The 25,197-nt window shown below is 41.4% G+C and overlaps 1 protein-coding gene across 1 annotated transcript in view; it reads left to right on the top strand.

Moving 5' to 3' along the window:
• Positions 1-1,323: 1,323 nt before the first annotated feature.
• The window catches only part of WIPI2 (WD repeat domain, phosphoinositide interacting 2), a 33,998-nt gene continuing 10,124 nt past the window's right edge, over positions 1,324-25,197 (top strand). The window contains 7 exon segments of the mRNA XM_079120437.1: positions 1,324-1,604; positions 7,852-7,934; positions 21,435-21,604; positions 22,648-22,728; positions 22,730-22,745; positions 23,169-23,266; positions 23,664-23,756. Of these exon segments, the coding sequence (XP_078976563.1) occupies positions 1,531-1,604; positions 7,852-7,934; positions 21,435-21,604; positions 22,648-22,728; positions 22,730-22,745; positions 23,169-23,266; positions 23,664-23,756 (615 nt within the window). The 5' untranslated portion in view covers positions 1,324-1,530.

Here is a 25,197-nt window from a genome sequence, read left to right as displayed (position 1 = left end):
CCAGCCAAATCTCGTCTCCTGCCTACCTTCCCACCGAAACCTCTGCCATTCAAAGTGCCTCCCTCGCCTCTAGCTGGTATTCAGACTTCAGCTTTTTCTCCTCCGGAAGCTTTCTCTGGCGGCACAGCCCCTGGACCTTAATAGTTCAGGTGAGCGGGGATGGGTAATGCGCATGCGCACCTTTAATCTCAGTGACTCGGGATGCTGAGGCAGGAGTTCAAGGTCAGCCTCAGTAATTTAGCAAGACCCTGTCTCAAAATAAAAAGGGCTGGGGATGTGGCTCAGTGGTGAAGAGCCTCTGCGTTCAATCCCTAGCACAAAAAAAATCCCCAGTACCCCCAGTTTTGGTATTGTTTATTTAAATATCTTAACCTCTAGAATTTCTGAGGGAAAGAAAAAACTTTTTAGTTCACATGGAAGGCGCTTCCTAAACACTGGGGTTTTTTTGTTCTGTTTTGGTTTTGTTTTTGGTACTGGAGATTATTGAACCTAGGGGCACTTGATCACTGAAGGAATAGACCCTAGGCCCCAGGGACTGGTAAGGGATAAGGTTACAATTGTTCCCCTTCCTAACCGTCCCCTTGCCCTGCCCTAAATGGCCCACCACCAAAACTTCTCCCATGACCTGGCCCTGTTAAAACCCAGACACTTGTTGCAGCCCGCCCCATTTCCCCCTCCTAAATGTGCCCCTCCGTTGCTTAATCAAGCATCACTGGTCCATGGAGGTCTGTCTTCATTTTCTTTTTGTATTCCCTTTCATTTGCTTTCAATCACTGAGTCACATCCCCCTTTTAATTCTTTTATTTTGAAACAGGTTCTCGCTAAGTTGCTTGGGGGCCTTGCTAAATTGCTGAGTCTGGCTTTGGATTTGCTATCCTCCTGCCTCAGCCTCCCAAGTCGCTGGGATTACAGGTGTGCGCCACCAGGCCCGGCTCTTCCTAAATATTGCTGAATGAATAGGTAGACTCCTATCCCAGGAACCTAAAGTGGTTCCCTGTCTCTGATCTAACACTTGGCAAATTATTTGCAGTTTTGAAATCTGTAAAGTGAGGATATAACATTCTCTACACCAGGTTGCAGCGAGCATCAAGTACAACGAGGTGCATGAGCACTCTCCACAATCACTGGCCCTTGGCGGCTCCCTCAGCATTAATGAGGCGACGGCAGCACGCACAAGGCAGGAGCCCAGTCTCTCCTCCCCAGGCGCATGCGCTCCCGCAGCACGCCACAGCGCGCCCTGCGCGTGTGTGTGTTTGACGTGAATCCAGGCCCGGCCGGAGGTGAGGAGGCGTGGCCTCGGCCGTGCGCCTGCGCCGAGGGGACGTGCGTCGCGGGGGTGGAGCCGCGCAAGCGCGCAGGGCGCCCCGGCTCCGGAGCATAAACAAGAGCGGGGCCGGGATGAGGCGGCGGTTGATCCCGCAGCAGCGAGTGGCGGCGACCGAGGCGGCAAGCTGGGCCCGGCGCCGACCCTGAGCGCAGCCGGACCCGCCCTCGCGCGCGCCCCCACGGGCTGCCCCGCCGCGCGCAGCCATGAACCTGGCGAGCCAGAGCGGCGAGGCCGGCGCCGGCCAGCTGCTTTTCGCCAACTTCAACCAGGACAATACGTAAGGCCGGGTCGGGGTCTGGGTTGGGTCGGACCGAGCCAGGCGGGGGGCGGGGCGGGCTCGGCGGGGCCCGGGTGAGGGCAGGCCTGAGGCGGCCTCGCGGCCGGCCTCCCCGCGCACCCTCTGGCCATGCACCTCGGGCGACGAGGGGATGGAGTAGGGCTGTTTCCACCTGCTGGCTGGAGGCTGATTTCGGACCTCGCTTCTCACAAAGTTGAGGCCGAACTTCGCGACGCGATTAGTCGTGTCGGCCGCCTGCTGAGCGATGGGAAGGGGTGGCCCCTCATCTCCCGCCCCCTCCTCCTGGCTCAGCCCTCTCTGCCCGGTCTTTCTCCCCATCCGGCCTCTCTCCTTGTCTCCTCATCCACCGAGAGCCCCTTCTCTCGCTTTCATTTCTTTTTCTTCCTTCCCCGTTGTTCTTTTTTGGCAGGTAACTTTGATGTCTTCTCCAGGCAAGAAATAAACTTAGCAATAATCCTGGCCTCCGAGCTAGGGAGAAACAGCCCAGAGAAGTGTTAGAAAGACATGCCCGAGGAGTCTAGTGCTTCCAAGAGGTGGTTTTTCCTTGGGACAGTTTGAAGAGACCCGAATGCTTTTTGTCCAGATATGATATGAGTTGGAAACTGATTCTTCAGAGGCTGCCTTGGACGACCTTTGAGGATAGTTAATAGATGAGGTTACCGAAGAAGGAAGGATGAGTTATGGGACTGGAAGGGAGGAGAGCCATCTTGGGAAGTGAGTAAGAGGAAGTGATGTAAGAGAAGAGGAGTGGGTCACTTGGCCTCCTACTAAATAGTTGGTTGCTACTGGCAGAATGGAATTAGCAAAGTAAAAAGACATTTTTTCCCCTAATTAAATGTTAATTGTAGATTGGGAAACACCAAGTCGGAGGTATGCCGCAGGTGCTCCATAGCACCTTCTCAAAGTTATGAGATCTTTGAAGACAGTCGCATTTGGGGGCTGTATTAAGAGTTGGAAAGAGGCAGATCATCTGGTCCAGCTGCAGATGAGGGAACTGCAATTCAGAAAGGTCCAGAGCTTGCCAGAGTCTCATGGTTGGTTAACAGTGATGAGGGCAGGAGTAGAATCTTGTCTGCTGAGTGCTCCTCCAGTGTTCTTTCCACTCTGCTTTTTTCTACTTTAAGAGCAGAATTCTGAAGACAGTTGAATTTAGAGATAATGTAGTAATCTACAAAGATTAAAAGTAGCAAATATGTAGTGTTGTGTGTGTCTAAAATCCAGCACAACAAAAATGGTTTAAGACAACCTGTTGCAGTTTGTTATAGTTGGGATGGGCTAAGTAGGTAATCCAGGTAGGGAAGAGGACATTTCAGACCAACTCTGGTTTTGGTTTCTAAGCCTTTTTATTTTGAAGCTAGTAAGACATGGTAGTATCATGGAGTTTTATGCCTTGTCTGAATGAGAGAAAATTTCCAAAACATTTACTACCACTATCAACTTTTCCCTAGTTTTTTGTTAATATCAGAGGGAAGTAAAATGTAAGAACTTGTTCTCTTGTGTTATTTTAAATGAGCTGCCAGATTCCCTGTATAATAAGAGAATGACACTCTGTCCTGAAGTTACTAGTTCAAGAGAAGATTTGGATGGCAGAATTTTTACTTGCCAAAGAGTCCTGGATGTACTATATACATAAATTGGAGGGAACAGTAAGTTAGAATTATACTAAAAGTTTATTAGGTTAACATGACTATAATTTGTTTTAAAGCTACACTTAAAAAATAGAAAAATTCTTATGGAAAGGCTTTGTGGTTTTTGCTTTTCCCTCCCTTCCTGACACCAGTGTTTGTTTTAATAGAGGAACACAATTTTAGCAAAAAGGGATGTCCACCTAGAATCCACATCTACTATATTCAAAGACAACATTTGGAGGTCATTTCACTTCATAGTATATATGTATGTCATACTAAGTTTTATTTGCTTTTTATCATCTTGTTTTTGATTTTGTTTTTTAATCAGAGCAGTGAAAGAGACAGCAAGAGCAACTGGTCAGGGTGGCCTCTCTTTTATTTGGTAGGTTTTCATCTTGGTTTCTCAAAGTGGCACTACAGAAGGCTTATATTGAAGCTCTTGGCCTTTTGGATAAAGTGAGTAAGAGTCAAAGGGTCTCTTGCCTCGTAAATGGAAATATCAGAGACTAAATTTTTCCAGTGGATACCACAACTTGTGGGAAGTTAGTGATGTGGCCAAATCAGTTTTAAACATTTCTGAAAGGGATAGAATAAAGAAAGGGACTTGACTTCCCAAATCTGGTGTTTGTAGATTGATGTAAAGTGTCTGGAGTTAGTGATTGCTTCCTTCCACTGTGTTTCTTGTGTTTCCAGGTGACAGTTAACTGTTCAGTGAGGTACTACTCCACTGTGTCCTCATCTGGAACTTGAAGATGATTTGTAAGGCTCCTTCAGCCTTAAAGTTGGAGGTCATTCTGCCTGCTGTGCAGAGGATGTAGCTGAAAAGAACTCTGCCAACAGTGACCAGTGGGGAGGAGACTGATTAGCCACCAGGACTTGTGTGACCCATGGGACATGGTGCAGTCAAGGGAGAAGCTGGATGACTCCCAGTTTCTGGTGTGGATTCTGGGTGAACAGTGATAACGTCATGGGAAGAAAATTAGTGAAGGAAAGAACTCTACTTGGCTACCAATGAGTTCAAAAGACTTCAGGGCTATCCAGGTGCATATCTGGGATGAGACAGGTGCATTGGGGAAGGGGTACTGTCTTCACCATGAACTTTGAGCAGCCATGGTCCTAAGTGAGGGCACCAGGACCAACCAAGTCACTTGGCAATGAGAATAGGCTCCTTTCTGTTTACAGTGTTGACCTGTTCCACTTAATCTCTTAATCAAGTGTGGCCCTTTCATGAAGATAATGAAAGGGAAAAGCCTTTATGGACTGATGAGTAAGAACAGGTTGGGGGAAAAAGGCAGTTAAGAACAAGTATTGATTTACATGTTCGTTTTCTAGTGGAAGTTGCTACCTTTTAGATGTTGAATGCTCAAGTTTAAATTCAATGACAGAGACTTACAGTTAAATGTCATGAATCAAACACAAGCGTTGATTTTGGCTCCCTCCCAAAATCCTCATAAATGTCATAAAAGATATTTTAAAGGGCTAAACCCATAAGGTGGGAAGAATGAGAAAGGAGATGCTAGCAACAAAATTGGGAAGCTAGCAAATGGTAAAGGAAACTGAATCATAAGTTGCTAGTGGAGGAAGCTAAGAATCACTGCAGAGTCCCCAGAAGGCTCAGGATTGTCAGCCTAGGGCAGCTCTAGAAGTGAGGGAAGAGGGGTGAGGGGTGTGATGAAAGTAAAGAGGATTGGTTCAGAATGTTTAAGATGCAGGCCTGGTCTCTGGATTTGGTCATCAGGCACAGTTGAAGGAATGTAATAGGGGAGGAAGGTTTGCAGTTAAGCAACTAGGTCTGTGTGTTTGCATGTTTGCTAGTTTTCCCCCTTGTCAAGAAAAAAATCCTAAAGATCCTGATTGTGTTAACTTTTAGAAAAACAAACATTTATTGTTAATAAAATTATTCTTTAGAGCAAATCTCATAGTTTCCTGTTGTTTACCTTTCCCATTATTACCTCTGCCATTGTGGTCAGGCAAATCATGAGACTTTATGAAAAGCAAAATCAACGAGGGGTGTGTGAACCTGTTTGCTGGTGTTGGCAGTGTTTTCTTTTGGTTGTGATTCTGGGCAGTGAACCCAGGGCCTTGCTCATTCTCAGCAGGTACTCTACCTGCAAGCTAAACTCCCAGCCATCTTATATTTAACATCATTTTTAACTGCCTACCTTTACTGGTATAAGTTTATATTCCTACAATACTGTGTCTATACCTCAAAAAATACTTGGGATATTTTTACTTCCATTTCTTACTGATTGGAATGAACAATAAATTTTATAGACTTTTGGATTTCTAGCTGATGCATTTAGTATTCTAAATCAGTTTCTGAATATCTATAAGGATATCAAACTGGATTTGCAAAACCTAGTTTTAACTGTCTGTGGGGAGCACACTGAGAGTCAGGATAACTCAGACTTAAGGATCAGATTCTAAGGCTTGTTAATTTTATACATAATGCTAATAAGCATGGTGATTTGGTTTCCAGATCAACAAATTAGAACAGGAGAGAGGCTACTAATGATGATAGGATGGTCACAAGGAAAAGTGTCGGCTGTCAGCAAAACTAAAGTTAGAATGTGTGTGTGTGTGTATATGTATACACGAGCGCTGGTGGTTGAATCCAGGGCCTTGTGCATGCTAAGCACATATACCACAGAACTGTACCCTCAGCCCTGGAAAATATTTTTATAAAAGCCCTACAGTCTGGCCATTTGATGCTGGTACATAAAACTATCAGTTCAAAAGAATTTACCTTTTCCTCGCTTTAAAAAAAACAAGAAAATATAAAATTTGAGAATTAATTTTTGGTACTGGGGATGGAACCCAGGGGTGTTTAACCCTAACCACGCTGTAGCCCTTTTTATGTTTTATTTTGAGACAGGATTGCTCAAAGTTGCTAGGCTGGGTTGTTCAAAGTTGCTAAGGATGGCTTTGGACTTGCAATCTTCCTGCCTCAGCCTCCCAAGCTGCTGGAAATATAGGCGTGCACCATTGCACCCAGCTGAGAATTATTTTTAATCTAAAATCATGAAGAGTGGAGGGGAAAATGTTTGGTGTTTAATATAGCAGACCATAGTTATCTGGAATATGTTAAACGCCAATTTATTGAAAGTCTAGGGTTGCTAAGATTTTAATTTTAACCTTGGAAAAGCTTGTATTTTTGTTTTTACTACTTTTCAAAATGTTTATAGACATGAATACCTGATTATTTCACTGAAATAATTCAGTATAGGGAAGTATTTTGCAAAGAAAAATCATACAAGCTGGTAGAAATTTTTCACTCCTTCTCTTTTATACCACTGTAACTAAACCAATGTAACTTGTTAATATTTGCTTCCTTCTTGAAATTTGTATTTCTTTCGCATATGCATGTAAGGACTTGGAAATCTAAAAGATTTTAATAGGTGACATGATCATTAAAGTGCCCCTGATTTTTATCTTTGGGTCTAGATACTCATACTATGAAATGCTTCTTTCTTTCTGGTCTTCTGGTTTATCCACTTGTTTTCACATTCTTCCAGACATTACAAACAGAAATGATCCTAGTATCTGATTCTTCCTATATTCTACCTTCCTGCTTTACTTGCTCATCCTTTCTGTTTCTGAAGCTGTGCTTTCTTCTCTTCTGCTTTCCTTTGTCAGTTGCATTCTGGAGAGAGGGAATTTTCTGATCAGGAAATCCTTCATTTGGTATCACTGGTCCCCTGCAGCAGGGAGAGCTCCCAAGGTTCCTCCAAACCTCTGACTAAAGCAGGACTGTTGGGTGGTTAATATGGCACCTTAAATGTGAAACCGTCAGAAGGGATCCTTCTCTTTCCTTCTAAGCCAACAGTGTGATATGAGTCCAGGTTCTGTGTTGGCTTTTTGGTTCATTTTGTTTCCCCCCATTGCTCAGCCACAGCACAGGCTAGGTGAATGAGGCATGATTGTGAAAGTCCTCACTGAAATGCAGAAAGATGCCAAGTCCACAGATTGTGAACATCTTTAAAATTTAGAATGCGGTGCTAGCTTACTTAACTTCTCAGACCCTCACGTACTCCGTGCATGTATCCATTGAGAATCCCCAGTTTGTTGTGAGGGAATTGAATTTAGAGCTGATCATTTTCTAATTTTTATCTTCTTATTGTTAAGTTTTTTTTGTTTTGTTTTTTACTATTTTTATTTTAATCTTTCCCCCAGTTTTGTGTTTTAATTGACAAATTGAATATTTTTAAGTTGTACAACGTGATGCCTTAATACAGGTATACTTGTGAAGTGACATAGTCAAGCTGATTAAGGTATCCATCACCTCCTAGAGTTACCTTTCTTTGTGGTGAGAACAGTGTTTTGAGTATGTGGTACGTTTTTATTAATTACAGCCACTATGCTGTACATTAGATATCCAGAAAAAGTATATAAATTTCAAATAAAGAGTATTGTCTGTCTGTATTTTATTGGTCTTAGAGCATCTTCCTCTGCCACACACCTGGTATAAACTGCGTGAAATTACTCGGACTGCTAATTTCTGGTAGGAATGCTGGTTACTAACTAACGTGGGAGTTAGTTTGTGCATTATCACTGTCTACATGTATCAGCTCTTATTTCTGAATTTGGCTTTTTTGCAGGTCCCTAGCTGTTGGTAGTAAGTCCGGTTATAAATTTTTCTCCCTTTCTTCTGTGGATAAGCTGGAACAGATCTATGAATGCAGTAAGTGTTTGTTTTATTTTTCCCCTTCTTAAAAAAAAAAGTAGACCAGTTGTACTTGAATTGGAATGCAGACTTAAATGCAAGCACTGTGGGTGGTTCAAGTTCAGATGCCCCTTCTTCCATTTCAGTTTCCCCAGGAGGGACAACAAGTGACAGTCTCTAGATGTTCTTTCAGATCTTTTTCTGTGCATTTATGTACATGTAAATCGTACACTTAGAATTTTGTTTTACGGACTTTTCAGTACACAATATCTTACCATATATATTTTTCCATAATTTCTCCCCCTTTTTAATGCCATTTAAACCAGTTAGGTTACTCTCATACAGGTCTTCCAGAAAATTGAAAATTTTACAGCCCATGCAGGAACAATTTGTTTTCTCAAGTTGTCATTTTCAGTACTTGAGTAGCCTATGAATCAAAGAGGTGGTGTGAAGTAGCAAAAGGGTCATGAGCCTTGCTTGCTTGGCCACTTACTGTGTAGCTTTGGAGGATTACTTCATTTCTAGGCCTCAGTTTCTTTTATTTTTTCAAAACAAATAGGGCCTGTCCCAAGATTGTTTTCAGTCTTGGAAATCAATGGCTATGTGTAAAAGAGTATTTGGTTAAGAAATAATAGAAGGTACAGACCCTCCAGGGAGATTAAGACAGAAGGTTTGAATCTTCCCACATAAATAATTTTTAAATTAATATAATTGGAGATTCTCATGTATTTACAAGAAATAATGTGGATCCCTTGTACCCCTTGTCCACTTTCCTCCAGTGATAACATCTTGCAAAGCCTTAGTGTAATGTCACAGCCAGAATATTGATGCCCATCTTTCCTGTTCCTGTTTCTCCAGTTTTACCTGTGCTTATCTATTTGTGTTTAAGTTCTGTATACTCCTAATACCTGTGGAAATTGCTGTATTACCAAGTGAGATACTGTACAGTTCTAACACCAAAAGATCTTCAGGTTGCCCTCTTATAACCACATTTAGCCTTCCTTCTACAACCTCCTCCCCCGTCACTAATCCCTGGAAGTTACTGATCTACATTTCTCAAGTTTGGAAATGATAGTAGTCAGTTTTTTATCACTATAACGAAATACCTGAGACTGGCTAATTTAAGAAGAAAAGGACTTCACTGCATTGGCTCAGTTCTAGCTAAGGCCATGCTGACTCCATAATGATGTGTGCACATGAGGGAGCAGGCAATCACATCTAGAAACCTGGAAGCCAAAGAGAACTGGGTGCTTTCATAACAAAGTGACCTAACGACCTCTCACCGGGCTCTGTCTCTTAAGGGTTCCACCACCTCCCAAAAGCGCCACCTTGAAACCAAACCCCTAACAAACTAACCTATGGGGGACACTCAAACCATATTCAGACAACAGCAGAAGAACATAACCTTTTATGATTGACATTTTTGGTCAGCACAGTTCCTGGGAATTCATCCAAGCTGCTGTATATGTCAGTAGTTCTTCACTTTGCAACCCAGTGGTATTCCACAGTATTACTGCATCACAGCTTAACCATTCACCTCTCTAAGGGACATGTGGGCTGATTCCAGTTTTTGGCTTCTACAAATAAAGCTGCTGTGAACATTCACGTACAGGTTTTTATTTAGACATAAGTTTCCATTTCCTGGAGTTACATGCCCAAGAGTACAATTGCTAGGTTATATGGTATTACATGTGTAAGTTTTTAAAAACTGCCAAACCATTTTCTAGGGTGGCATTTTATATTCCCACCAATAGTAAGTGGTCTGATTTTTCTCTACATCCTTGACAGCATCTGGTGTTACCCCTTTATTTTTTTTTCAACCATTCTGATAAGTTAGTGCTATCTCATTGTGGCTTTGTGTTTACCTTATGACTGGTGATGTTGAATATCTTTTTGTGTGCTTACAACCATCTGTGTCTCCTCTTCAGTGAATTTTTTGCGATTCTGCCCACTTTCTAATTGGATTGTTTGATTTTTAACGTCAAAAATGGCAAATTCTTTATGTATTCTAGATACTAGTCCTTGGTTGGATATGTGGCTTATAAATATGTTCTCCCTCTTTGTATTTTACGTTTTAGGCAGACATAAATCTGCCTGTGACCCTGACCTAAGCTGAGGATCCTTGCTTTGGGGAAGTAAGGAGGTGGTATTCACACTATGCTGCTTCTAACTTATCACACTGGGATATGGGTTCAGAGAGAGACTTAACTATCATTTTGATAATCTGCATGAACATAAAGATTTGGGGAAGTAGGTTCCCCAAAATGCCAGGCTCTGCCATATTTTCCTTCTGAGTGTTCCAGTATTGTGAGCTTTGTTTTCTCTGTAGTTTGTGTTCCATTTTGGAATTCCACTTTTTTATTACTATCTCAAGAATGGGAGGTTCGTTGGGCTTGTGTGAATAGAGGTCTCATGTTCATGCATATGTGCACTCATGCAGTGAATGTTCCAGTCTAGAGGATCTGCATGCGCCAGCCTGTTCTGGTGGCTAAAGACAGGAAGGACAAAATTTCCACCTGCATGACACTTGTACATAAACGGAAGAGGACCAGAAGTATTTTTCTCAGGTCTTGGGTGGAGGGCCACAATCACCAGCAAACAGACATAAACAACACCCCCTCACCAGTTAACGTAAGGTGAAGACACTAGGATTGCTTTGTGCCACTTTCTTGAAATTTCTGTGTTCTCGTGGCCCACTAGGAGGCTAGGGTCCCTGGCTCCTCTCTGTAGATGTGCCCTCCCCTTCACAGTATAGTGTCCAACTCCTCACTGTCCCTCTTGCTACCCCAAAGGTGAGGTAAGGTCAGACCCTCTTTAGGGAGAGCAGTGAACCAAGCCTCAGACTCATCCCTGCCTGGCTCCTTTTGGCCATCTCACTACTTTACTTCTTTTTGTCCTCAGACTTGCCTTCTGGTGCTTACTAAATCTTCCCCCAAAAGCCTTTCCTCTAGGTAGACCTGAGGTGTGATCTGGGTGAAAGATAGGTGTGAATCAGTGCTTTCTGATCTCAGGCTTAGGTGAGCATTCCTGAACCTCTCCCAATAGGATCTTCCCTCCTGAAGACTAATCCTATCTCTGGAAGAGGATCCCTGGCTTTTATGAATGGCTGGAATATTTATTAAGTCTGTTTCTTTAAAAAAAAAAAAAAAGCCTGAATTGTGCTATTAAATTATTGCCATAGTCACTGTAATCATCTGTTTTGAAATTCTAAATTTGACTTGGTTTAGAGGCCCAGATCTTAGAAAATATATAAGAATATAAAAACCTGGTCTTTACCCCTTCTCAACATGAAGTTCGCTGACTGGCTTTTGGTGGCTTGTTTTTCAAAGGCTTTTGGTGGAATAGAATCTGATGTCTTGATAACATCTATAAGGAGTAGATATTTACTGACCGGCCTGATAAGGCAGAATATTGGTTTCTTTATTCCCTTTAGTGAACTTCGGCCCTTAAAAATAGATGAAGTGGAGTTTCTGGAGTTAATACTTTAAACTGAAGCTGTTTCATTGTTCTATCCCTAGAATATTATCTACCTTTCCTCTCTCATTTTGAATAGAGAAAAGAATGTCTCTTAGGAAACAGGTTAGCCTTCCACTGAATGTCAAGGTGGTTTTTTAGCATTCTTCTGTAAGTAAACTAAAAGAATCTTGCTTCATATCTCAGTATTTTAGTTCAAGCTCAGTATTGGTTTATACCGTCATAACTCTTTGGGATCCATCATAAAGTCAAATCTTCGCTCTCAGTCTGTTGCTGTTACAGAACGAATGAGCCAGAGCCAGTTTGGGGGGAAAGCAAGATTGACAACTGCTTGTTCTTTATTCCTCTAAAACAAACAAAAAAACAAAACCTTTACCCAGCAGGATGGTAAGATTTTTTTTGCTGTCTGTATTAAACTTAAGTTGCAAAAACTTTTGATAAACTTGTCCATTGCTGATGTATGCCCCGTTTGTTTTCTCATTCTTTCTCTGCAGGTGCAATTCTTATTGTCGGAAGACATATAGTGCACAAATATGTGGTCCCTCTTTTCTGAAAAGTTATTAACAGTATCTTCCATTATTAGGCAAAGTAGATAAAAGATGGATGTAAAAAGTTTAGAAGTTAGCTTCTTCAGATTCCACATTGTATATAGTCTTTTCATCATATATGTAACTCGGAAAGCAGACTTCATAAAGCATTCAGTTCCCAAACACAACACAAGCAAAATGTTCCTTAGCTCAGCAAAAGTGACTGGAGCCTATGAAAATTATAGAAATGCATCCATCAACATGTAACGCCTTTTATCAGCCTTCTTCCTTGGCCGAGAAACTAATCATCATTTACTTTACAGCCATCGTCTGCATCTTAAGGTTTGAGAAATGGTGCTTTCTGAAATCATTCCTATTTGACAGGCCATGTGCTGTTTGGAATATTAATTTCAGTGAGATTTATAGTAATGGAGAAACTCCAATAGCCCCTCATTGCCTAAATCTGTTGTAATGGAATATCGGGCTCTTAACTTGCATCCCCATAGAGCTCCAGGCATCTAACAGGCTTGTGCGGAAGTGTGTTCCTATCAATTATTTAATGGCTTCGTTCTTCCCTTCTCACTTTAGGAGCTTTATCATTGCCAGCTAGAAACTCTGCCAGGAGAAGCAAAGCAACGTTCTTTCTTCAATCAAGTAATTAATTTTCCAAGGTAGATTTTTAGGTTGGCAATCTCTAAGAAGAACATCGGCAGAAATTGTGGCACAAGCCACCTAGAATGAGTCCTAAAAGCCAGGCCTTAGCCACTTGAGGTCATGGAGTTCATGTTCAAACTTTCTCTGTCAGTCTGAGTACATTTTGGCACTGGTGTGCTGGCACCATGCCATCCTGAGCAGTGACACAGCTTTGTGTCTTTTTCTTCCCCTTTGACTGTCATATCTTTCGTCGCCAACCCAATTCGTTGTTTACCACTATTTCCAGGAAGAGCTAAGCTGTCCATACTTCAGTTGAGTGGAAAGTGGTCTGAGTATGTGGGTTCCATGTATGCTTGTACATTTGAAAGTTCTCTTGAGTGTGAAATTTAATGTAATGATTAAATTACATATAAAAGAGCTTTCTGTGTTCACTCTGGGGGCACTGGTGTTCCTCTGCCATGTGCAAAGGACCTCATCCTTTTCCTGGTAACAGCTCCTTTGGAAATCTGATGACAGTTGCAGATGTTTCTCCCAGATAACTCTACATTTAGAATATGATTTCAGTGGTTTCAGAGACCCTGGACGCCCATCTGGATATCCCCGAGGATTGTCCATGGACATGTGGTCTCTGGGAGGGTCTGCCCTGACACTTAGTTTCTGTCCTCTGTGGCCCATTTTCTCATGAGCAGCATGACTTGACACTCAGAGTCCCTTGTTACTTGCATCAGATCCTTCTTGCATCAGATCTTAATATATCAGCCAAAGTTCAGATTTCTGCAATAGGCTGCCTAAGTTCGTTTTTATTGTGTTTTTTAACAGCCCTTTTGGAATGTAATTTATCTATCTCTTACGGTATATAAATCTGTTTAAAGTGTACAATCCAGTGGGTTTTAGTATATTTACTAAGTTGTGCAGCCTACCATAATCTAATTTTAAAATGTTTCATCATCCCCCAAAGAAACCCTAAGTCCATTAGCAGTCACTCCCTGCTTCCTCCCACAGCCCTGCACCACACTAATCTGCTTTCTGCTCCTATAGATTTGCTGTCTGGACATTTGAGATAAATGGAATCCTGTGTCTGGCTTCTTTCACTCAGTGTGTTTTCATGGCTCATCCCTGCTATAGCATGTATCAGTATTTCATTTATTTTTATTGCTGAATAATATAATGTCTGGATATATGGTTTTATCTGTTGATGGACATTTGGGTTTCCATCTAGGGGCTATTGTGAATAGTGCTGCTGTGAACATTTTTGCACAAGTTACCGTGTGGATGTCGGTGTTTGTTTCTCTTGAGTAACCCTGCAAGGAGTGGAATTCCTAGGTGGACATCTTTGTTTTGCCCACTTGTGAGCATGGCTGTACTATAACTTCCTGGGGTGGGAAGTCTGCATTTTAAAATGGAAGGACGTGCCTCACTGCCCTCAGCAAAGGTAGTGTTTATGTGTGTGTTGCCAGGGTGTGAATGGACCCACTTCCTCACACTCCTCCTGGGTTAGACACCACCACACTCTTGCTGTTCACACTGAGGTTTTTAAAGTCCATTTGCCTTCATTATTTACAGTTCTCCAATCAATGGAAATGGAACTTTTTTTCATGTACTCATTTGCTGCCCCCCCCCTCCCGTTTTGTGTGTGTGACATGACTGCCTGTTGGCTTTCTTTGCCTGCTTTTTTGTTGGGTTGTTTTTTGCTGATTTAAAGCAAATAATCCATTTGTTATGGTTGGCAATTATTTTTTTCTGGAGTGTCGTTTGCTTTTTCACCTTGTTTGTGGCTCTTCACCATTTCACAGCTTGGATTAGTTTCATCCTCTAAGGCTCCAAGTGCCAGGAGAACATCTTTCCACTTCTGTTAAGACTTTTCTCTGGGCTCTGACTGTGGCTCAGTGGTAAAGCGCTTGCCTAGCATGTGTGAGGCCCTGGGTTCAGTTCTTAGCACCACATATAAATAAGTAAATAAAATAAAGGTCCGTCAACAACTAAAAAAGTTTTTCAAAAAACTTCTCTCAGCACTGTCTTCTAGTACTTTGGTGCCATGTTTTACAGTAAATGCTCTATCCACCTGCAGGTTTTTTGATGTACAAAGCCTTCTACTTTTTTTTTTTAATCTACTTTCATTCCATGTCTGGAAAAGAGATTTTTTCCTGTGTCCTTTGTTTAGAAGGTTTTACTAAAGCATTGAGGGGTCAAGATGAGCTTTTCTTTGAAACTCAGGAAAGAAAAAAATAATTGGTCCTAAGCAGTTAATATGTTAATCTAGGTGGTAGGTGTATGGAGGTTTATTTCATTTTACTCTTACTTATATTTGCAACTAAAGAGTTTTCCTGCCTTCATTCTTCATTTTTAAAATTCTGAAAGAAATGTTCTCTCCTTTTTTTTTCATAAAAATTTTAGGAAAATCATTTCAAAGTCATAGTTAGGTGGAAAGATGAGCACACACACTGACCCAGTGATCCTCCTCTCCCTTTGTGTTTCTTTGAGACAACTGACTCCATCCCTTTCTTTTTCTAAGATTTTATTAATGGAAATTTCCATAGAAAAGTTGAAAGTATTTTCTAGTAAACACTTACCTATCCACTATTTATACTATCCACTATCTTATTTGGTAACATTTTTAAAAAATATTTTGTTTTAGTTGTAGGTGACACAATACCTTTATTTTATTTTTATGAGCTGCTGAGGATCGAACCCAGGGCCCCACACATGCCAGGCAAGCATTCTACCACTGTGCCACAACACCAGCCCTGTCATTTGGTAACATTTTATCACTAGTCCTATCAGCACATGCCCATTACCCAACCCATTGAATGGGCACTTCAGACTGCATTACAGACACTATTACGGTCCCCAAGGACTGCTACCCTGCTACGCTCATTGCTAGCCATCAGCATTTCCTTGTTTTTGTTTTTTCTTAAAAAGGTAAAATTTACACACAATAGAATGCCTGGATCTTGAGCAGACATTCTGAGTTTTAACAAATCTACACCTTTGTAAACTGAAACCCTCTTTAAAGTTAACTGTCTCCAGAAAGCTCCCTCAGACTCCCTCCTGGTCAATTCTCCTTGCTGCCAAGAAGTAGGCAGTGTTTTTTTCTATCACTTCAGATTTGTCTATCCTAGAACTTCACACAGAATGTAGCATCTACTCTTTCGCTGACATTTCTGTAGCTCAGCCTAAGTTTTTTTGAGATCTGCTCATACTGTCGTATGTCTCAGGTGCTTGGCATATGAATATATGACAGTATATGGACCTCAGGCTCTTCCCAGTTCAACTTCCTATGAATAATGCTTATGAACATTCTAGTAAAAGTCTTGTGGGCATACGTTTTCGTTTATCTAGGTAAATGTCTTAGTGGAATTTTGAGTAGATATGTATTCAGTTTTATAAGAACTACCAGACCTTTTAGCCAGGTGGGTATACCATCTGTATTCCTGTCCATGCTGAGTCCTGGTTGCTATGTGTCCCGGCATATCTTTTTGAAATATCTCGTCAGACCCCCTCCCCCCATTTAGATTTGGATGTTGCTTTATTGAGTCGAGGGATATTCTTTGTCCAAAATGTTTTGTGACTCTTTTTCTCCTAGTGTGGCTTGCCTGTTTTCTTAAATTTCTTGCCTTTGAATAATAGATGTTTTGGATTTTGATGTAGTTTGATTTCTTTTTTTTTTTTTCTTTTTTTTTTTTTTTCTTTTAAGGTTTTTGCTTCCTGTGTCTATCTAGGAAACCTTTACCTACCCTCAATTATGAAGTTCTTTTCATATGTGTGCTTTGAAAGTTCTGTTCCTGGAATTGTGCATGAAAGCTTTCTTTTGTGTTTAGGTCAGTGATCCATCTCAAATTAATTTCTGTGTGTGTTGTGAGGTATGAATCAAGGTTACATTCCTTAGGGATTCCTATTGCATCATTTGTGGAAAAGATTTTTCTTCCCTTATGGGATTGCTTTGGTGCCTAAATACGAAATAGTCCTATAAGTGTGGGACTATTTGGGGACTTTTTATTCTCCTCCATTGTTCTGTTTGTCAGTCTTTGTTCTTTTTCAGTAATGGTCTTGTGCGTTCTGGGTCTAGATAATTTTTCCTTCCCATATTAAATTTTAAAGCAACTTTCAATATCTATAAAAAAAACTGGGGTTATTGGGCTGGAGATGTAGCTCAGTTGGTAGAGTGCTTGCCTCGGGAGCACAAAGCCCTGGGTTCAATCCCCAGCACTTGGGGAAAAAAAAAAACTGGGGTTATTATAAAGAGGGCATAATAGAGATCATTTTGAGGAGAATTGAACAATGTTGACTTTCCAGTCCATGAACCTGGTGTATTTTCCCTTTATTTAGCTCTTTGTCTTAGTAATGTATTGTGTGTTTTAGTGTGGAGGTCTTGGCGTCTTTTGTTAAATTTATTCCTAATAATTTGCAGTTAGTTAGTATTATAGTTTTTATTTCATTTCCAATTGTTTGCTGCTAGGTTATAAAAATATACTCTATTTTTGTAAAAAAATTTAATTTTTTTTTCTGTGGTGCTGGGGATTAACCCAGGGTTTTGTGCATGCTAAGTAAGCCCTTCCACTGAGTTATGCTCCCAGACTCATTTTGTTTTTTAATTTTGCATCCTGTGATTTTGCTTAATTGATTTATTAATTTTAATAGTTGCTTTGTGGGTTCCTTAATATGTTTGGTATCTTCCTTTTTCTTTTAATCTCATTTTTTTTTAATTGGTGGACTATAGTTGTACATGATGTTGTGATTTATTGTTACATGTTCATCCATGTACACAATATAACAATATAATTTGGTCTGTATTATTCTCCAGTATCTATCCTTTCCCACTCCTCCTCCCTCCCCCTTGTCCCCTTTCTCTACTGATCTCCTTTCGGTTTTCATGAGATTCCTCCATATTTCTTTTCTTTTTTCCTTTCTAGTTTCATATATGAGAGAAGACATATGACCCTTAACTTATTTCACTTAATATTCTCAAATTCCATCCATTTTCCTGCAAATTACATCATTTCGTTCTTCTTTATGGCTGGAAAAAAACTGCATTGTGTTTATATACCACATTTACTTATTCATTCATCTACTGATGGCTGCCATTCTGGCTGGAGTGAGACAAAATCTTAGTGTAGTTTCCATTTACATTTCTGTAATTGCTATAGATGTTGAACATTTTTCATATATTTGTGGTCATTTGTTTATCTTATTTTGAGAGGTGTCTGGTTAGTTCATTTGCCCATTTAGTAATCAGATTATTTGGGTGTTTTTTGATGTTACATTTTTTGAATTCTTTTATATTCTGGATATTATCCTGTCAGAAGAGTAGAAACAAAGATTTTCTCCCATTCTGTAGGTTCTGTTTTCATTTTATTTTATTTTATTTTATTTATTTAGTTTTTGTGGTGCTGAGAATCCAATGAACCCAGGGCCTCAGGCACGTTAGGCACTCTTCACATTCTTAACTGTTTTCTGTGCTATACAGAAGCTTTTTAATTTAATGCCATTACATTTATTAACTCCTGGTATTATTTCCTGAGCTTTAGGGGTCCTATTGAGAAAGTCTTTGCTTGAGCCTATATTTTGGAGTATTGTGGTATCTTCCTTTTTGATCCATGTACCTTTTTATTCTTCTTGCCCTGTTGCAATGTGCAAGGCCCCCAGCGCAGACCAAGGAAAGTGGGCGTCCTTGCCTTGTTCCCAGTCTCTCACGGAGAAGTCAGTATTTTCACCATTAAGCATAACATTAGTGTTTCTCCCTATTCTTAAGAGTTTTTAACCATGAAAGAGCATTGAATTTTGTCGCATCTGTTGAATTGGTATGATTTTCCTCTGGATGATTGGATTTTAATTTATTGCTACAACCTCAAGTGGGCACTTGCCCATGCCTGCTAATGGCCTTGGGTGGTTCTGATAACTGTATCTGCTACTCCCTCAGGTGATCATCTCAGTCCACCTTTACTTGGAAAGCTTCCCACCTCTGTGTCTTCAAAACCAGTAAAAATTCATGCTCCAGAGAAGAGCTAGTGCTTCCCCAAGGAGTCCCTTTCCTTTTTCTCCAGATGACCACCCACCTGCATCTGGTCCCGTCTCCTCTCTTCCCTTCTGTTCACCTTTGGAAAAGGAATTCCATTGTGTTAAGACCAGTCCTGCTGGATCCCTCACCTTCCAGTTTTTTAGTGGTTTGGTCCCTCTGTTCCCTTGTCTCCACTGCAGTGTCAGTCGCTGTCAGTGTGTCTGATAGCTCCTGTATCTGAAGACAAACTTCCCTCCACCATGCATGTCCCTCCATCCCCTCCCCATGTTTCTGCTCTGCACAGCACAATTTGTCCAGGTGGCTGCCTGGAGTTCTTTTTCCACTTTCTCACTGCTGTCACATTGCAGCTTTCAGCTGGGCACGTGCACATCAGGGGCTCCAGTTTTTCACCACTTTGTCTTTGTGGGTGACAAAAAAGGCCCTCAAACAAACTTTTTAGGCAGGCTCACAAATACAGAATCTGAATTATGAGGATCATCTGTATTTGGAAATAAGCTCTTTCTCCTCTGGTTTAATTTAAGGAGCCAGTGAATTTCAATAAAACTTACTTTTAATTTAAAAACAGGGTTTGTATAGAACAGGATTTCCTATAGTATGTCCCAGTCCTAGAATTCATAAAACTGAAAATCTGATTCTTACTTCACCATTGAGGAAATTGATGTCAGCCCTTCCATCTAGTTACAGTGGAGCTAAAGACCAGAATCTGATTTTTAAACTGATTTTCCTGAACCTTCTCCCCAGGTCACCATTGTATCCCCAGTAACTACCAAGGCTTCCAGCAGTAGCACTTGGCCAGTACAAATATTAAAGTGAAAGCAGTTGAACTTCACCAAAAGCAATTTTCCTACTTAAATGCCTTAAGATTAGCCCATTTTTTGAGGTGATGCAGTATATCTAAGGAGCTGCTTCACTGTGATAGGCAATGTTAGACTTGCACACAGCCAGTCCTGTGGTCCTTGCCCCTTGGCCCAGCAGGAAGCTTTGTTCCCAAGTGCTCTTAGAACTGGTAAACACTGGAAGCAAGGACATGGAACATAGCTGAGTGTAGCCAAGTGGTGAATCTCACTGGTGAAACTCCAAAGAGAGCAAGCTGTAAGAAATGGGAGTCCAAAGGGGATGACTGGGTAGTGATGGAGGGCCTTGTCCCAGCCAACACAACTGCTGCCTTAAAGCATACTCGAAGGTTGTAGCCTGCTGGGTCCATCCCTGGAGACCATCTTCCTGACTCCCCTGATCCCTTGTCCTCCCCAAGCTTCTTGTCATGACTGGCATCCCTGCAGGTTTCCTGAGGAAGAGGAGAAGTCAATCACAGAACTCAAGCCTCTGGTCCTGCAGAAGGTTCTGTAGCAGCAGATAATTGGCATCTGCATCTGTCTCTTCTGAGTTTGATTGGCCTAGTGGCTGAATGCTGCTGTGTGCCAGGCCCTTTGTGAAGATCCTGCCTCCAGGAGCCAGCAGGATCACTTCTGCTATGCCCTTCCTCGCAAGTCAGATCCTGGCAGGGTTAGGGCCTACTCTGGGATACAGCTGGGCGGAGAAGCCACAGGCTGTACTTCTGCCTCCTGGACTCACACCTCTGGCCTCTCACTAGGGGTAGCAGTCATTTGGATTTGATCCTTGGAATAAAGGTTTGCTTACTGCTGTAGGAAAGAAGTAAATATGCGTTGTGTATCAGTTGGCTAGGTAAAAGCAACCATGAATCAACTATTAAAGAGCTCAGAATCTTGCACTTGGTTTTACTACCCATTCCATTCTGAGTAGTGGCAAACTCTTACACTTTTTTTTTTTTTTTTTAAACAAATTTGTGCTATGCCACTTTGGATATGTCTGACTCTTTAGCTAACATCCAGTTTGTTAGTGCCTAGGCTAGTGCTCAGCACATTTGATTACCAAATTCGTGTTGAAATGATTGATGTCATGTGCTTGCTTAGAAATACCGATGCTCCTTGACTTAACAATGGGATTATATCTGCACAAAGCCAGCCTAATTTGAAAATAACAAGTTGAGACTGCGTGACTACACCTAACATACTGAACATGGAACTAAGCAACACAGCATACTATAGCATGCGGGTTCTTTCCTGTCATGCTCATGAGACTGACTGGCAGCTGTAGCTTCTGTCAGTGCCAGCCTAACAAGAAAAGATATGACATGTCACTAGTCCAGGGAAAGATCCAAACACAAATTTAGAAGTACAGTTTTACCAAATGCTGATCACTTTTGTAAACTTAAAAAATCATAAGATGAACCATTGTAAGTCAACAGCCATTCCTAAGCTGGGCATTTTGGCACATGCCTCTAATCCCAGTGACTCAGGAGTCTGAAGCAGGAGGATTGCAATTTTTAGGCCAACCTGGACAATTTAGTGAGATCCTGTCTCAAAATAAAAATAAAAAGGGGTAGGCATGTAGCTCTGAGTTCAGTCCTCCATACCAAAAAAAAAAAAAAAAAAAAGAAATCATCTGTGGTTTGTGTCTTAATGAGGTGGGCTCTGACATCTTAGTCCTTCAGTTTATCTTGTAGTTTGGATTTCTAAACTAGTAAATGTGTTTTTAAGTCACATCATTGAAGTCCAGCAACAGAAAACTTTTTTAATAATTCAGTAATTTGCCTTGTGTGAATTTTCACATAGGGCATGGTCCTCATGTATAGCGACAGCAGTTCCCTGGCTCCAGATGATTAGAACTCCACTCCACCCACCCCCACTGTCTTGTGCTGCTGTGGGACATTGCCCCTCTGTGGTGCTCTGCTTCACGTGCCACCTAGGTGTGCCTTTGTGAGCAGGTTCTGCCTGTTGACTTGGAGAAGTGTATATCTATGTGTATGTCTTTCTTTCCTGATGGCAGCTGATACTGAAGATGTGTGCATCGTAGAGAGATTGTTCTCAAGCAGCTTAGTGGCCATCGTTAGCCTCAAGGCTCCCAGGAAGCTAAAGGTTTGCCACTTTAAGAAGGGAACCGAGATCTGCAACTACAGCTACTCTAACACCATCCTGGCCGTGAAGCTCAACAGGCAGGTGAGTGAGTCATACCGCAAGAGTGCTTCCGACGTGGCCTAGCCCGTCTTCTCGGTGCCTCTCGAACAGAGCAAGCAGTCCAAGGCCTGTGGCCCTCCACTGTGTTGCATACACACGTCTTCATTCTACCAGACTGACTACTCTGCTCCCTTATCTCACAGTTTTGCTCAAACTGTCCCATTTGTGACACAAACCTTATCCCTGCTGAACTGTTGTAGTTATCCTTCAAGATGTGAGTCTTATGTTTCTATCTGTTTAGCCACAGATATCATAGTCTTCATTTACCTGTTACCTTTTTTTGCTTTTATAACTGTTAGTTCTTAAGAAAGCAGCATAAGCCATATGATGCTCAGCAGTTTTTGTCTACAGCAGCCTGCCTGCTCTGCAGGGAAAGCTGATTCAGCAGCCAGTTAGTGTGCATCATAAATAGTAGCTAGATTTTGAGATGTGACTGGATAAAGTGATTAGCTTATAAAAGTTGGTTAAACTAGCAAATTATAGGACATAATATCTTGAACTTTTTTTTACTGAAGGCATAGAAGTATATTTTCACATGGAGCTGTGCATGCCACCTCTTTCTTGCATAAACCATCCCCTTGATGCAGTTTCTGCAAAGCAACTCTTTCCTTTAAAATGGAGCAGGAACTTGAAGCAATGTAATCTGTACACAGAATAAAAATTTAGACTTTTTAGAAATCTCTAGACTTAAATTTTTGTCTTTGCCATGCCTCATTCAGAATCGCTTTTTAAAAGCAATGTCTTTCCCAAATCTCTCCAAAGCCCACTTCAGTTAGCTATACTTGAGCCGCATGTGATGCTAAACCAAGTCACCTCAATTAAGATTCCTAGAAAGTTGATTCTGGGCACCACCTCACAGGTGGTGGAAAGCCATCTGCATTCCCTGAGCCTTAGGCTTCCAATCTGTACGGTGTTCTAGAAGAAATCGAGAGCATCTTAATTCAAGAGTCAGTTTTAACATGAAGACTGGGGCGTGAGTTCTCAGTGTTCCTTCACATTTGGTTTTCTGTTTTTCTCCTGTCTAGAGGCTCATTGTGTGCCTGGAAGAGTCTCTATATATACACAACATTCGGGACATGAAGGTTCTGCACACCATCAGGGAGACCCCCCCCAAACCCTGCAGGTAAATTGCTTTGTGAGGAGAGAATCCTATTTTTCTGATTTTGCCTTTAAAAGATAGTTTAATGTTCATTGGACAGACTTTTGTTCCCTCTTTATAGGTTACAGATGGGACATGTTTAAAAAGTATCAATCTTAAACCAAGCTACCTTATACAGTCTTGAGGGTATAAGCTTATTGATTAGATTAATTTTCAATTCTGAGGTTACTGATCATTTTCAACCAGTGTCCCTTAATCTGTCGATAATACTGGTATCACGATGGTGGCTTGCAGGTACAGAACTTTTAAAAAATGCATTAGGTTTATAAGAACTAATTTTGATTTCTAAAAAGCCAAGTTTAGTGTTAAGAAAATGCTAAATTATATGTAACAACTGAGAAGGAAATCTCAGATTTGACTTGCATTTGTTGTCTGCATTACTCACAGGCTTGTGTGCACTGTCAATAAACAACGACAATTGCTACTTGGCATATCCAGGGAGTGCAACCATCGGAGAGGTGCAGGTCTTCGACACCATTAATTTGGTGAGGTGCCTTCTGTGCTTGGATAACCCTTTAAAGCTTATCTTCCTAAATGCATGTGCCCTGCCCCGCAGCATAGCAGCAGTTTTCACCCTCTGCCCTGGTGCTAAAGCAGGGCTCGTTAAGCCTGCCCTGTGCGCCCACAGAATCTGAGCTCCTGGCAGTGTCTGTGTCTGAAGGAAATGGATGAAGGAAGTGGATGAATTGTTTCACTTTGTGAAAGACTGAGCATATTTCCATAGGTCCCATCTTGTCAGTCAAGTGGATTTGGTATTTATGTTAGCCATAATGGTGGTTTAGTAATTGCCGTTGGCATTTCAGCCTGATGGCCAAATGATAGCACAGAGGCAGGGGGCTCTTAGCACATGGCAGTCAAGTTTTATTGGTTTCCCCTTTTCAGAGAGCTGCAAACATGATCCCGGCTCATGACAGCCCTTTAGCAGCACTGGCTTTTGACGCAAGTGGAACCAAACTTGCCACGGCTTCTGAGAAGGTATGTCTGCTGTAGAAGGTAGAAAACCAATTTGAAGGCTTCAGCAGACCTTCAGTTCTGTCCACACAGCCCGTGTCTAGACCCGTCTATGTCGACCAACTCACAGAGAAACAAAGGTACTGACAACCCAGTAGTCAGGCTGTCAGTGTGCTTCTGTGAAGTAAGTCTGTCACACACACACACACATACACACCCTGTGTTAGGCAACTTTCTATCACGTGACAAAATATCTGCGATAAACAACTAACCCGAAGGAAGGGGATTTCAGAGGTTTCAGTGTGCTCTTTTCTGGCTCTGTTGCTTAGGGCTTAAGATGTTGCAGAACACCCCTGCTCACCTCCAGAAGGCCAGGAAGCAGAGAGATGGGGCCAGGGTCACAGTGTCCCCTTTAGGACCCCCCTATGTTCTGACTGCCTCACACTAGGCCCGCTTTCTAAGGCTCCCCCGTCTCCCAGCACTACCACCAGCTGGCAACCAAGCCTTCAACACGAGGCCTTTGAACACGTTGAAGAATCAAACCATAGCCCTCTGCCATTGTCTGACAAGAATGTCAACGTGTGTGGTAGAAAATAATGTGCCATGAAGACACTTACCCCATCTCTTCAAATTAAGAAACTAACATATCCTATGATAGAGAACTTAGAAAATAATGAGAAGTGTAACAAGTCAGACATAATCTTTATTATCCAGTTGATCTGAATACACTTCAGACACTTTAGTGGCTGTACAGTATTTGATTATGATTTACTTAAACACCACCCTTTGGGGACTTTGTTTCTAGTATGTTGGAATTATAGGTAATAGTTTATTTTAGTCGTGTAAATCTTTTACATGTATTTTTAATATTAAAAGATTCCCATAATATTTCTGGGTGAAAAGGATGCAGCCTTAGGGTTTTGGTGGGGGTTTTGTTATTGTTTTGGGTTTGGGTTAATTGGGGCAGGTGGGCATTGGTGTTATTTCATTTTGTTTCTTTTGAGATGAGTTCTCACTGTTACCCAGACTGGCCTCCTTCTCCTGGATTCAAGAGATCCTCCTGCCTCTCTGAGCATCTCCAGTAACTGGGACTACAGGCACATGCCAACATTGCTGGCTTTTTTTTTTTTTTTTTCCCAAGTGAACATATAATTTAGTTGAGTTTCAAACTTCATTAAGACATGTACAATATGAATTTTACTGGGGCTTAAACCTGTTGCCTGCTGGAACTTTGCAACAGAGTCCAGTGCACAGTTAGTTCTGATTAAATACTTTATTGAATAAATACAATTCCAAACAAAATGCATTCACAGGTGCTTTGTAATCAGATTCAAAACGTTCCTTATCAGACTAATGACAAACACATAGGTAGATAGACTAGTTTAATGTGAATAGCTGGTTTTATATAGCACTTAAGTCTTTTAGTCCACAGTATATTACTAAGTAATACAGTATATCTGATACA

This window comes from Sciurus vulgaris (genome assembly GCF_902686455.1).
Source record: "Sciurus vulgaris genome assembly, chromosome: 18".
Taxonomy (NCBI): domain Eukaryota; kingdom Metazoa; phylum Chordata; class Mammalia; order Rodentia; family Sciuridae; genus Sciurus; species Sciurus vulgaris.
The sequence above is the reverse complement of the archived record's forward strand: the minus strand, read 5'-3'. Positions and strand labels throughout refer to the sequence as shown.